The sequence below is a fragment of the Microcaecilia unicolor genome, chromosome 4 (assembly GCF_901765095.1).
Source record: "Microcaecilia unicolor chromosome 4, aMicUni1.1, whole genome shotgun sequence".
Lineage (NCBI taxonomy): Eukaryota > Metazoa > Chordata > Amphibia > Gymnophiona > Siphonopidae > Microcaecilia > Microcaecilia unicolor.
The window spans coordinates 7,336,818-7,352,152 of record NC_044034.1 but is presented as its reverse complement, the minus strand read 5'-3'; the positions used below and the strand labels follow the sequence as shown (position 1 = coordinate 7,352,152).

At 45.6% G+C, this 15,335-nt stretch overlaps 2 protein-coding genes across 2 annotated transcripts in view; both read left to right on the top strand.

The window, feature by feature from the left end:
• LOC115468270 (ecto-ADP-ribosyltransferase 5-like) overlaps positions 1-15,335 on the top strand; it is a 59,531-nt gene that overhangs the window by 38,897 nt on the left and 5,299 nt on the right. The window contains exon 3 of the mRNA XM_030199852.1: positions 6,228-6,957. Within this exon, the coding sequence (XP_030055712.1) occupies positions 6,228-6,957 (730 nt within the window). The remainder of the gene's footprint in view (positions 1-6,227; positions 6,958-15,335) is intronic.
• The window catches only part of LOC115468267 (olfactory receptor 51E1-like), a 74,306-nt gene continuing 61,541 nt past the window's right edge, over positions 2,571-15,335 (top strand). The window contains exon 1 of the mRNA XM_030199849.1: positions 2,571-2,691. The gene's annotated coding sequence lies outside the window, so the exon portion shown is untranslated. The remainder of the gene's footprint in view (positions 2,692-15,335) is intronic.

Below are 15,335 nucleotides of genomic sequence, written 5' to 3'. Positions count from 1 at the left end.
ATCCCTTGTGCTGTGACTAACTAGGGGTCGCACTGGGCCAGGAGGAAAGGATGATTACAGTCAATTAAGATTTATTTTAACTAAACGGTGCTTCTGTGAGATTTTTCTAACTATGAAGTGCAAAACTTACTGAGCCGTATCACTGCGCTGGTACAATGTTTTGGGACAGTTCTGTGATTTAAGGGTCAGAATACTTTTTGATAGGAGATGTTGTCATTAATTTTACTTTTTAATAGTATGACTGGAAACTATTTACAGAAATGTGTAGAAAGTTACCAGGTTCAGGTAAGGTTTGACGTTAATCAGTCTATGTTAATGAAATACATTGAGCTGCTGCTATTAAATCTTTTTCACCTGCTTAATACCATGTTGTATTGATCATTCTTATAATAAATCAAACTCCCTAATCCCTCATTTGTCTCGTTTATCTGTCTTGGATTGTTGAGCAGGGATTGTGTCTTACGTGCTTGTGTAGAGCGAGTGTTGTGTAGGGTCAGAGCTCTATAGAATGATGAGTAGCAGTAAGATCACATCTGTGTGTCCCTGTTGGCTACTTAATGTGAAATGTGGCTGTAAATATGGCACAGAGTGGAAAAGAAGGGTAATGTGTAGTACTTTTATTTATTTATTTGTGACATTTATATTCCACATTATCCCAAACAAGTTTGAGTTCAATGTGGCTTACAATAAACAGTATAGGACACATAACAAAGAATCTAGACCTCTTCCCTGGGCTCCCTAATCTCATCTCATGGTTTCCAGTATCATCTTTATGCTGATAACACCCAGCTGTATCTCTCCACACCAGACATCACCGCGGAGACCCAGGCAAAGGTATCGGCCTGCTTACACGACATTGCTGCCTGGATGTCCAACCGCCACCTGAAACTGAACATGTCCAAGACCGAGCTCATCGTCTTTCCACCAAAACCCACTTCTCCTCTTCCTCCACTTTCTATCTCAGTTGATAACACCCTCATCCTCCCCGTCTCATCTGCCCGCAACCTCGGAGTCATCTTTGACTCCTCCCTCTCCTTCTCTGCGCATATCCAGCAGATAGCCAAGACCTGTTGCTTCTTCCTCTACAACATTAGCAAAATTCGCCCTTTCCTGTCTGAACACACCACCCAAACTCTCGTCCACGCTCTCATTACCTCTCGCCTTGACTACTGCAAGTTACTCCTCACCGACCTCCCACTTAGCCACCTAACCCCCCTTCAATCTGTTCAGAACTCTGCTGCACGTCTTATATTCCGCCAGAACCGATATACTCATATCACCCCTCTCCTCAGGTCACTTCACTGGCTTCCAATCAGATACTGCATACAAGCTTCTCCTTCTTACCTAGAAATGCACTCAGTCTGCTGCCCCTCACTACCTCTCTACCCTCATCTCCCCTTACGTTCCCGCCCGAAACCTCCTTTTTCTGGAGCCATATGGTAACCTTACCTTCACCTCACTTTTCAACCACGCCAGTGATTATTTATGACATGCCGAAGGTCATGCTGAACGCTGACATCCCCTCAAGGGGAACAGTGCACACGTACTGTGGGATGTTTGGTCCTAACAGACACATGCAGGATGTTTATCCCTTTAAGCAGAGTATGAGATGCAGACAGGCATATCCATAGCAAGACGGGCATGGGACATGGGCCTAGAGACCAAGGCAGAGGCTGCCCAGAACCAACAGTTACAAGAAGGTATGACTGCAATTGTTACCTCCATTAAATCCTGCCACATGGGCCTGGGACCACAGAATATATTCTGTATAGAGGCCACACCATGTGAAGAATTACCTTCAGAGCTGCAAGCTGTTAGTGGGCCTGCAGACAGCTTTGAAACAGCTACCAAAGAGAGCCACATGTGGGTAGCTACAGCTTTTCAACCAGTAGAGAAAATTGATCCTTCCTACAAGGCACTGGTAGGCCCAGCCAGTAAGGAGTTGACCTTAAGTGAGGGTGGGCGGTGGGAACCTGCTTTGGGGGAGGTAGAGCCCTTGACTTACGGGTGGGTTGTAGATAATGGTGAGAAGTGTTGGGGGGGTGGGGGGTGTTGTGCTTTGAGTAGGCCTGTGCCACGTTACCTGCCATTGTACATGGTGAGGCCACATATGCTGTCTGCCGCTCCAGGTAATGCGGTGCCCGTGTGTAACTGACCATGACTCTCTTACTCAACACCCTCACTTATCACCCCTACCACTGCAATTTCCCCACCCCTAGCTGTCTGTTCGTCTGTCCAATTTAGATTGTAAGCTCTGTTGAGCAGGGACTGTCTTTTCATGTTAATTTGTACAGCGCTGCGTAAGTCTAGTAGCGCTATAGAAATGTTTAATAGTAGTAGTAGTAGTAACTGATATCCCTGTACGGTAACTAGAGGACACACCCTCGCACTTACCGCCCAGCCTTTTCACTTACCGGAATGGGAGCCAGAGAGAGTGGTAGCTGCTGCCAAAGGGCCTTGATTAATGATACCAGGGCCCTACTGCACGTATTTAAAAGCGTATCATTAATAAACACCCACACCCTTTGTCAACAGTTATCACTCTGTCCGGCAGCTGTTTCTTGGTGTGATATCTGACCTGTGGTGCTGTTTGTTCTTAACTGGCTTTGAATATCCAATATAGGAAGTGAAAGTGACCTGTCCAATTTTTCTCCTCTCTCACTTCTGCGTTGGTTTTTAAAGCACAAGCAGGTAGGAGCTGAAACTAGAAGACCCAGTGAAAATCGGACAGATTAATTCTCTCTTTTTCAATAGCGGAGGTAGGAAACACATGTCTTTATTTATAACCTCTGTCTTTGCGTCATGATTCATCTAAACTGTAACACACATTACCTACATGTAAGTGTGAGATCCTGGTTTACAGAACTGCCTGTTAATGTTCAAAACACAGAACAGAGGCAAAAGATTAACTTTCTCTCTCCCTTTGATCCACTTGCTATAGATGGACAGAGATGTGATCTGTTTTTGAATCCCTGTAATGATCCCTCTGTCACTGTTTCTTTTCAGGAGTCTCACAATACTCTGAGGATGGTGACGGTGTCAATATCAATCATTTCCGGTTCTCTTTATGTTCTAGCTCTGCTTGGAATCCCTCAGGTAATTTCACTATTGATTGTAGAATTCTAATAGTCATATTGATCCAGTGGAAAAGTTGAGTCTTATCAGGTTTTGATACATTTTATGGGATGATAATGTGCATCAATACGTTTATCTGCGAATTTGCACCAGGTTTCAGAAAGAAATCATCCGCTGAACTTCTTTTGAAACTTGCCCATGGAGTTTTCCACAATGCACATATTTTTATATGAGGAACGATGTAAGCAAAGTGGATTATTAAATATGCACATTTTGTCGCCTCTGCTTTCATAGTTTTGGGAGTATCTGTTTTCTGGTGTCCCTGGGATCTGTCCTGCAACTCAATGGGATTTGGCGATTCATCAAATCATTAATAAACATAAACACATCAGAGACTGACCGAAACTGGTGGTTTTGGTTTCAACCAAAACCAAATCTGTGGCTGAAATTCACTGCTTGGTTTCAGCTGGAACTGAAGCCAAAACCGTAAACATCATGCCCTCCCCTCCTACCCATCCCGGCAGAAGACGTGCCCCCTCCAACCCACCCACCTGCCAAAAACAAGTCCCTCCGAGCCCCTCCCCTCCCAGAGACCTGCCCCTCCCCCGGGCATGTGACCACCTGAGGGCCTTTCCTGGACCGACCTTAACAAGCCCGTGGTCTAGTGGACCCTTTGGGGGGGAAGAATGAAGCCCACTCGTTCCTTCCCAGGGCCACTGTTCAATGAAAATGGCCACGAGACTTCCCATGGCAGTCTGGCAAGACTGCTGTAGGAAATCTCGGTGGCCATTTTGAGATTGGCACTGGCTTGCTAAGGATGTAAAAAGACTTGAAGTAGTTTAGAGGAAGGTGACAAAAGTGCTATGAGGCTTGTGCCAAATGACATATGAGAAGAGACTGGAAGACCTGACTGTCTACACCCTAGAGGAAAGGAGGGGTAGGGAAGATATGATAGAGGTTGTGGGGTGGTAAACTTAGGAAAAACATCAGGAAGTTCTTTTTCATAGAGAGGGTGGTTGATGCTGGAATAGTTGGTGGAGACAAAAATGGTGACGGAATTGAAAAAGGCATCTTGGGGTGAACACGGAGGCCCTAATTAGAAAATGGACGGTATAAAAACCTTAAATGACTGCATGTGTGCTCATGTGTTGAGTGTGTATTTCCCTGTCTCTGGAGGGCTCACCATTCAAAATAATACAGTTGCAGTGTAAAATGAACCTGGGTGCCCTGTATTAAAGTCCACCGCACTGACCACTAGGCTGACCCTCTGCTGTGTTGTCAGTGTGGCTATTTTTGTACAAATGCTGTCCCTTATCCCTGGTTTATTGACATTCAAAATGTGATTGTTTTATTTTGGAAAATGGCCGTTCGTTTTGGAAATTCTCAGGTATTTTCAAACAGGAAACCCTGACATTTTTCCTGTTTAAAAATGGCTGTGAGACGCACGTTTTCTTTGGATGCTATGAGCGGGACATCCCAATTCTGGCTTGGACATTCTTTCAAAAATGCCCCTCTATGATACTATGTAACTATTTACTTTTACAAAGTTATTACACAACACTGGTGCTTAGAGCAGAAAGGTTAAGAACCAGGAAAGCCCGGTACAAATCCCGCTGCTACTCGTTATGATCTTGGGCAAATCGCTTAACCCTCCATTGCCTCAGGTGCAAACTTAGGGGTGCTTCTACTGAAGGGCCTTAAGTGGTTAACGCACAGAAACAGGTGACTGCACGAGCACACGAATGGGGTTTGCAGTAGTTTGCCTGTTTCCGTGCATTAAACTGCGCACTACTGAATTTTTCTGCGAGGCATGTGGCACGGGCAGCGAGTGGGAGTGGGATCATTAGCCAGGTAGGCTAATGCATAGATAATGCAGGACCACTTTCCGTCTCCTAAACAGGAGGCATTAACTGCCACATTCTGTATATGGCACAAGTAGGTGCGTGCATTGATTAGTCTGTGTGCCTAATCTACACGGGCACCATAATTGGTTGACGCACTGCGTAGTGGTGACAATTGTTTGCTCAAATTTAGAGAGTCACACAGGGACAGAAATTTAACCGGTCCCTGCCCATTCCCATGGGAATCTCTCTTCCTTCCCGTTCACATTAATTGATTTGATTTGCTTACTTTATTTATTTTTTGTCTATTAGATTGTAAGCTCTTTGAGCAGGGACTGTCTTTCTTCTATGTTTGTGCAGTGCTGCGTACGCCTTGTAGCGCTATAGAAATGCTAAATAGTAGTAGTAGTAGTAGAATCTAACCTGTCCCATCCCCACCACAAGTAATCTCCACCCACCAGCCCACCCAGCCCCGTCCTGCCCCACCCCGCCATACCACAGCACAGTCATCTTGACCCCCTCCTCAAGAAAACCAGATTCTATAAGCAGTGAAAATACTAGTAATAGTGACATAAGTGCATTTTCTTCCATACTTTGCTAAACACAAAATTAAAAAAGGTGTATATTTTCTAAAAAAGCAAACATCCATGAGCAGGATGTTCCCCTTTCCTCTCCTCTCCATCCCCTTCTATCCCATATGCAATATAACTATCTGCTAAGCTCTAATCAGTGATAGTCAGCTATCCCTGTCTGAATATCGCTGAATACCCAGCTAAATGTCATTCTTCTGAATACTGGTGGGGGGGGGGGGGAGTGTTTTCTGGAGTGGTAGGATTAGTAAAATGACAGTCTGCTCGATATTTAATGCTATTTAACCAGTCAGAGCAGATGCTGACCAGTTAAACAGTGCTTAACCGATTATCCGCCAATATTCAGCGGGGAATAACCGGCTGTCAGCCACTGAATATCCATGGTTAGTGGCTAGTGGATAACCAGTTATATCATGCGATATAACTGGCTATCCACCGATTTTCAAACCAGGGTTGGCAGCCAAATTTGTCCTCATCAAACCCTGTTACATCTTTGGTCAGTGTAAAGATAACCAGCTGTATCTGAATATCGACATAGCCGGTTATTTTCAAACCGGCCAAAAAACCCCAAACAGCTCATCATTGAATATCTGGGAACAGCGTGGACCCGGCTGTCTCCCACGATCTGAATATGGGGGCCAGTGTTTTTAGGTGTGCCAGGGTCAGTGGGGAGTCACATCTGAGGGTTTAGTTACTTGGAATACATCACTTCTTTTTTCAGGTGAAATGTCAAATTACAGAAATAAAGTTAAATATGACGCCTAAAGCTTTTGACGATCAGTATCTCGACTGTGAAGAAGCGATGGTGAAAAAAATGCGTTCTGAGAACTTACTGGAAGCTGAAGAAAATAAAGATCCTGCGTTTAAAAAATCATGGGAGGATGCTGTGTTAAATTGGACAAAAAAGGTACAGGAAAAGACACTTCCACCCCTCCCCAAAGGCTTCACGGATGAGCATGGAATAGCTTTACTGGCTTATACTGGTCACATTTATAAAAAATTCAATAAAGCTGTAAGGGATGGCGGTGAATCTCCGGAACATTACATGGAGAACTTTCACTTCAAAGTCCTTCATTTTTACTTGACAACAGCTTTAAAACTCTTAAGAGGAAATTGTGGAGAACGGTGCCAGACAGTGTACAGAGGAAATAAAGATGTTTATTTTCTTCCCCCAAAATCCTCAGATAAGAAGATGAGGTTTGGACAGTTCACGTCTACATCTAAGAGTAAAGAAGTGGCTGCCAAGAAATTTGGAAAAGATTCATTTTTCACCCTGATGACCTGCTTTGGAGTTTGCATTGAAGAATATTCCTATTATCCCAATCAAAAAGAAGTGTTGTTGCCAGTGAATGAAGTTTTCACTGTGTCAAGTTTTGACGAGCAAACACACTCCTTTGTCCTGAACAGTACTCAGGAGACCTGCAGCAGATATAACTGCGCATACCTAGAGGGTGAGTCCTGAAGTCTGGCGTAGAGAAATTGAGGCACTTTTCTTGCAGGTATTGGGGGAATACTGGGGAAATAGTGAATAAAAATGTGAATATGACATTCATCACTGGACAGGGCTCATTTGATTGTAATAATGACAGGGGAGGGCACTGGGTCACTCCCTGCTCCAGAAACGCTGTATAAATTTCAGAGCAGGTAAAAGTAGAGACTTTGTTATACTGTGCAGAACCAGCCTTAACGCTAGACAACACTAGGTAATTCAGCAACCTCTGGGGGAGCAGCACAGAGCAGTCAAAGCAAAACAATAGACCCTCACAGTCAAACAAACTCAAAGAACCACCTGCAGAAAGGGTGGTTAAAAGTGTGACGTGTTTGGGGGAAGATTAGGGGCCTGAAAGTTAATTGATTGGGGGTGAAAATAATGGGTCCTGCCAGCTCGGTCTGAGCAGCGGAAGGCATGGGCTTTCTACTAGTGTGAAAAGGATTGTATATTCCCTCTAAATACTTAATTACCCCAACCTTGTATCTGCTCATGACGGTTTTACACAGTCTGGGCAGTAGCCAGTTCAGTGATTAGAAAGAAACCCAGTATTCAATAGATATAGTAAGATAGTTTATTAGCATCAGCATCTCACCCAAAGGCAGTAGAGGCAACCAGGTATTCATATTTGAAAGGTATTAATCCGCAAATGAACATTTTCCGGAGATGGGAAGGCGGTAGAACGAGAGGGCATGAAATGAGATTGAAGGGGGGCAGACTCAAGAAGAATGTCAGGAAGTATTTTTTCACGGAGAGGGTGGTGGATACTTGGAATGCCCTCCCGTGGAGATGAAAACGGTAACGGAATTCAAACATGCGTGGGATAAACATAAAGGAATCCTGTGCAGAAGGAAGGGATCCTCAGGAGCTTAGCCTAGAATGGGTGGCAGAGCTGGTGGTTGGGAGGCGGGGCTAGTGCTGGGCAGACTTATACGGTCTGTGCTGGGGCTGGTGGTTGGGAGGCGGGACTAGTGCTGGGCAGACTTATACGGTCTGTGCCGGGGGCTGGTGGTTGGGCGGCGGGGATAGTGCTGGGCAGACTTATACGGTCTGTGCCAGAGCCGGTGGTTGGGAGGCGGGGTTGGTGGTTGGGAGGTGGGGATAGGGCTGGCCAGACTTATACAGTCTGTGCCCTGAAGAGGACAGTACAAATAAAAAAGTAGCACATAGGAATTTATCTTCTTGGGCAGACTGGATGGACCGTGCAGGTCTTTTTCTGCCGTCATCTACTATGTTTATGTTTACTATATGGTAGAACAGCACTTCACGACACGTCTCTCTCCAGCCTTCGTCTTTTTTGCTACCCTTCTGGCTGCCCTTTTTATACCATTTTGGCCCCATTGATTCCAATGGACCCTAGCTTTCTCACCAGAGCTCTTGGCCCTTATCAGTTAATAAGAATGACTTCACATGTTCTCAAGCTCTAAGTATAAACAAAATATGTTCAGAGCACATCTGTGAGATGACTTCACAGGTCATTTTGCTCTCTTCAGCTCCCCCCCTCCCCTTGGATGTTCTCATCCTATGTACATCTGACCCTCTACTATCTTTCATTTTAGTCAAAACATCTTGCTCATGACTTCTCGCAGGTGCCAGTCCCAGCATTGGTTACAGGAGCAAAGCCCCCCCCTCCCTTGCCAGCTCTCTGGGAACTCATTTCAGCTTGAGCTGCAGTGAAATATATTTTATATCAGAGATGATTTTTGATTTTAAGAGGCCTAACTCTTAACCTGAGCCATTGGCCTGTATTTCACTGAGAGCAAGGGCTAGCATATTTCTACAGGGGTTAGGTGTAAGGCTGAAGGTTTCTCTAGGGCACCCAATTTTCTTGAACCTGCATTGTGGAGCCATTTTATAAGCATGTCCGCATGTAGATAATCTCATTATACTCAGCTTCTGCTTCACATTACTAATACCATATTCAAGATATCATGGTCTAGTTCAACCAAGACACTTTAGTATAAACTTATATATGCCTAGTGCGCATGTAGATAATGGCATTTACACATATGATCTGTTTCATAAAGTCTGCTATTTACATAGAGATTACTAGGATGTAGTGATTTCAAGGAGCATGTTTAGGGTGTCGCTAGGTTGATCCAAAAATGTATATGAGTCACTCCTTGTGTGTTTGAGTGAGAATAATGAAGTTAGTTACTTCTTCCATTAAAGGCTTGGTTGAAAAGCCAAGATTTCACCGGCTTCCTGAAGTAGAGATTGTGTTAGGTGGAGCCTTTCAGGCAATACATTCCAGAGTGTGGGGGCTACTCCAGAGAAGGCTCGCTTGCAGGTATCACATCGTGTAATGTCTTTTGGAGAGAGTGTGGTTAGTGAAAGTCCTTGGGAGGACCTTAGTGTCCTTGGCGGTGTGTGGAGGATCATCCTATTTTTCAGATACTCGGGGCCATTTCCTTTCAGGATCTTGAAGATCAGACATAGAGTTTTAAATTTAGCCCTGTATTGTACTGGTAGCCAATGAAGTTTTTGCAAAAATGGTGTGATGTGGTCACGTCGCTTGCAACCTTCTATGAGTCTTGCTGCTGCATTCTGAATCAACTGGAGCTGGTGCAGGCCCTTTGTAGTCAGACCATTGTATAGTGCATTGCAGTAATCCATTCTTGATGTTATCATACTACTACTACTATTTAACATTTCTAAAGCGCTACCAGGGGTTGCGCAGCACTGTACAATTAACAAAGAAGGACAGTCCCAAAAGGGATTTTGATGTCAGGTATGTATCCACTTGTGTTGGGGACCTAGAGAAGCTCGGTTTTACTTGAGTTCAGGCAAAGTTTGGGTCAGGTCAGGGTGGAGAGTAGGTGTGTACTGCACTAATTGGTTCACACAGCTACATCGCTGCAAGCTAACTGATTAGCGTGTGGTTAGTGCATGAGCCCTTACTGCCTACAAAATAGGTAGGGGCTGACATGTTAATGGGAAAGTTATCATGTGGCTATTAATTAAAAAAATAGAAAACATGGCCATTGTACCCATGTGGGATAAATGGCCTTAGCTTGCGAGAATGAACGCATAAGCATACACTAAGACCACTTTCAGCCTTATTTTCGAAAGAGAAAGATGCCCATATTTCGACCCAAATAGGGAGATGGGCGCCTTTCTCCCGTGGGCACCCAAATCGGTATAACCGAAAGCCGATTTTGGGCATCTCCAACTGCAATCTGTCGCGGTAACGGACAAAGTTGACGGAGGTGTGTCGGAGGCGTGGTGAAGGCGGGACTGGGGCGTGTTTATCGGCTGAGGAGAGATGGGCGCCCTCGGCCGATAATCGAAAAAAGAAGGGCGCCAGAAGCGAGAATTTGGGCTGCTTTTTCTGGACCCTTTTTTCTCACGAACAAGTCCCCAAAAAGTGCTGCCCAGATGACCACCGGAGGGAATTGGGGATGACCTCCCCTGACTTCCCCAGTGGTGATTAACCACCTCCTACCCAGAAAAAAACAACTTTAAAACCTTTTTTTTTTTTTTAAGAGTATATCCTTCACGATGCCTCTGTCCCTGCCACGGCAGTTGAAGACGTCCAAAATGCTTCCAACACCCCCTTTATTTATTTGGATTGTGGATCACAAGTGGCAGCAGTGGGATTTGAACCAGCCACCTCTGGATTGCCAGACCAGTGCTCTAACCACTCCTCTGCCTTGAAATTTGGCTGTCTCTGTAGGGGGGCAGTTCAGGATGTCCAAAATGTTTGAAAGCAGGCCATCCATGCCTTTGTTATGCCTCTGCTGACACACACATACCTCCCCCACCCAGAGACATACATACTGCCCCCCCCCCCCCCCACAGTGATGGCCAAATTTCAAGGAAGTGGAAGGGAGCAGTGGAGTGACCGATTGGCCTAATGGTTAGAGCACTGCTCTGGTAACCCAGAGGTGGCTGGTTCAAATCCCACTGCTGCTACTTGTGATCCACAATCCAAATAAATAAAGAGGGTGTTGGAAGCATTTTGGACATTCTCAACTGCTGTTGCAGGGAAGGACGTCTTCAACTGCAAGGACATACTCTTAAAAAAAAGTTTGAAACATTGTTTTTTTGGGGGTGGGAGGTGGTTAATCACCACTGGGGATCAGGGGAGGTCATCCCCGATTCCCTCCGGTGGTCATCTGGGCAGTTCGGGCACCCTCCTTAGGAAGGAAATCGTGTGCAAATGAGCTAACAGCGAGGAGCTCATTTGCGTTCAATTTCCTTCATGCATGCCTGTTCTTTTCCAGATTAGTAAGGGAAGGGCTTTTCCCATTCAGTTAGTGGGATCAGTGCACTACGAATCCTGGCCCCTCCCACGACCAAATGCCTTGGAGTTATTCGTTTTTGAGCTGGGCGCCTTCGGTTTCCATTATCGCTGAAAAATGATTCCGCCCAGCTCAAATCCGCCCAAATCCGATGCATTTGCCCGGCACCAACCATATTATCGAAACAAAAGATGGATGCCCATCTTTTTTGAAAATACGGTCTGTCCCGCCCCTTCACGCATCCGTCCTCGGAGATAGATGCCCATGGAGAAGGGCATTTGCGTTCGATTATGCCCCTCCACATAACACAGTTGGGTAAAAGGGCCCCTCAATATCCACAAAATCTCCATACCAGACAAATTCAAGCCAGCACAAGCAGGCAACTATAAACATATATAAGCACTCATTCTTATGCTTACAGTTGTTTTCTATATGATATTTTTATTCATAAGAACATAAGTGTTGCCATACTGGGACAGACCAAAGGGCCAAACCTAGTATCCTGTTTCCAACAGTGGCCAATCCAGGTCACAAGTACCTGGCAGAAACCTCAATGAATAACAAGATTCTGGAATCCCAGAGTACCAACATTCCATGTAGAACCCCAGAGAGTAGCAAGATTCCATTCAGAATCCCAAGTACATAAGTACATAAGTGTTGCCATACTGGGACAGACCAAAGGTCCATCAAGCCCAGCATCCTGTTTCCAACAGTGGCCAATCCAGGTCACAAGTACCTGGCAGAAACCTCAAAGAATAACAAGATTCTGGAATCCCAGAGTAGCAACATTCCATATAGAACCCCAGAGAGTAGCAAGATTCCATTCAGAATCCAAAGCACATAAGTGTTGCCATACTGGGACAGACCGAAGGTCCATCAAGCCCAACATCCTGTTTCCAACAGTGGCCAATCCAGGTCACAAGTACCTGGATTGGCCACTGGAACTCCTGTCATATGAGGAAAGGCTAAAGAGGTTGGGGCTGTTCAGCTTGGAAAGAGATGGCTGGGGGGGGGGGGGGAATATGATTGAGATTTACAAAATCCTGAGTGGTGTAGAATGAGTAAAAGTGAATCATTTTTTTTACTCGTTCCAAAAGTACAAAAACTAGGAGACACTCAAGGAAATTACAAAGAAATATATTTTAAACAAATAGGAGGAAATGTTTTTTTTCACTCAATGAATAATGGTTAGTGTATCTGGGTTTAAAAAACATTTGGACAAGTTCCTGGAAGAAAAGTCCATAGTATGCTATTGAGACAGACATGGGAACCCACTGCTTGACCTGGGATTGGTAGCATGGAATGTTGCCAATATTTGGGTTTTCTGCCAGGTACTTGTGACCTGGCTTGGCCACTGCTGGAAATAGGATACTGGGATAGAAGGACCAGTGCCCTGACCCAGTATGGCTAGTTTTATGTTCTTATGTTGGTTATCCTAGAAATAAGCAGTGGATTTCCCCAGATCCTTCTTAATAATGGCTTATGGACTTTTCTTTAAGAAAATTATCCAGACCTTTTTAAAACCCTGCTAAGCTAACTGCCTTTACCACATTCTCTGGTAATGAATTCCAGAGCTTAATTACTCATTGAGTGAAGAAATATTTTCTCCAATTTGTTATAATTTACTACTTAGTAGCTTCATTGCATCTACCTGTTCCACTCCACTCAGTATATTAAAGACCTCTATCATATTTCCCTCAGCTGTCACTTCTCCAAACTGAACAGCCCTAGCTGTTTTAGCCTTTCCTCATAGGGAAGTCGTCCCATTTTCATTTTCGTTGCCTTTCTCTGTTCGAGGTGGAGTGAAACAAAGGCATTACAGCATTCTCATTTTTGTTTTCCATTCCTTTCCTAACAATCCCTTGGAATCTCTCCAAGCATTTGTTAAACAAATCTTTAAGAGGATCTGCTAGATCACCTCTGAGCTCCCTCAGCACCAGGGGTGTAGCTACCATTCAGCAAGCTGTGCAAAATACCCAGGGCCGCCCAATAGAAGGGGCTGTCTGAAGCTGTTCCCACCCACAGGTCCGGCATCCTTACCATCCTCTCTCCCATTCCTCCCCCCCCCCCCATGACTGGCCTGGCCCAGCATCACTCTATCCCCCCCCACACACACTCAGCATCGCGCCATCCACTGCTGTCTCTCTGGCTTCTCCCCGATGCTGTGGCAGGTGACTGGCACAGGCAGTACTGAAAACTGGCTGGTTTGGGCTGGCAGAGCCTTTCATGTGCCATGTGCTACCTCTCTAATGCAACTTCCTCTGGGTGGGGTGCAGCAGAAGAAAGGCCCCGACGGACAGAGACAGCCAGTTTTCAGTGCAGCCTCTGCCGCTGCTGGCCACCTGCCAGGGAGAAGCCTCGAAAATGGGGGTGGGGGGGGGGTGGACAGAGAAAGAGAAATGCTGGACCTTGGGGAGGGACCAGATGGAAGAGTAAGAGAGAGACCTGGACCAAAGGGGTGAAGAAGAAGATGCTGAAGAACAGATGGAAGAGACAGAGACGGACAAAGAGACAGACTAAAACCTGGGCCAAAAGGGACGGAGAAGAGAGGGGGAAGATGATGGCCTGGGTTGGATGGAGAACAGATGAAAAAGAGAGATCTGCAACAAAAGGGAGGGAGAAAAGAGGAAACAGATGCTGAACGGCGGGGTGGGGGGATTTGGGAGAGAGGGGTAGAGATGCTGGACCACTGAAAGGAGGTCGAGGCAGATGCCACAACATGGAGGGGGGGGGGGTTGCAGGGGGAAGGAGATAGAGAGAAGGAAGCATAGGGAGAGGGTCAGGGAGGGGCAATACTGGACAAGGGGAAGGATAGGGACACTAGTAACATAGTAAATGACGGCAGAAAAAGACCTGCATGGTCCATCCAGTCTGCCCTACAAGATAAACTCATATGTGCTACTTTTTGTGTATACCTTACCTTGATTTGTACCTGTCCTTTTCAGGGCACAGACCGTATAAGTCTGCCCAGCACTATCCCCGCCTCCCGCCACCGGCTCTGCCACCCAATCTCGGCTAAGCTCCTTAGGATCCATTCCTTCCGAACAGGATTCCTTTATGATTATCCCACGCGTGTTTGAATTCCGTTACCGTTTTCATTTCCACCACCTCCCGCGGGAGGGAATTCCAAGCATCCACTTCTCTCCGTGAAAAAATACTTCCTGACATTTTTCTTAAGTCTGCCCCCCTTCAATCTCATTTCATGTCCTCTCGTTCTACCGCCTTCGCACCTCCGGAAAAGGTTCGTTTGCATATTAATACCTTTCAAATATTTGAACGTCTGTATCATATCACCCCTGTTTCTCCTTTCTTCCAGAGTATACATGTTCAGGTCATCAAGTCTCTGCTCATACGTCTTGTAACGCAAATCCCTTACCATTCTTGTAGCTTTTCTTTGCACCGCTTCAATTCTTTTTACATCCTTCACAAGGTATGGCCTCCAAAACTGAACACAATACTCTAGGTGGGGCCTCACCAACGACTTATACAGGGGCATCAACACCTCCTTTCTTCTGCTGGTCACACCTCTTTCTATACAGCCTAACAACCTTCTAGCTACGGCCACCGCCTTGTCACACTGTTTCGTCGCCTTCAGATCCTCAGATACTATCACTCCAAGATCCCTCTCCCCGTCCGTACCTATCAGATTCTCCCCGCCTAACACATACGTCTCCCGAGGATTTCTATTCCCTAAGTGCATCACTTTGCATTTCTTCGCATTGAATTTTAATTGCCAAACCTTAGACCATTCTTCTAGCTTCCTCAGATCCATTTTCATGTTTTCCACTCCTTCCTGGGTGTCCACTCTGTTACAGATCTTAGTATCATCCGCAAATAGGCAAACTTTACCTTCTAACCCTTCGGCAATGTCACTCACAAATATATTGAACAGAATCGGTCCCAGCACCGATCCCTGAGGCACTCCACTACTCACCTTTCCCTCCTCCGAGCGAATTCCATTCACCACCACCCTCTGGCTTCTGTCCGTCAACCAGTTCCTAATCCAGTTCACCACTTCGGGTCCTATTTTCAGCCCATCTAGTTTATTTAAGAGCCTCCAGTGGGGTACCGTGTCAAAAGCTTTGCTGAAATCTAA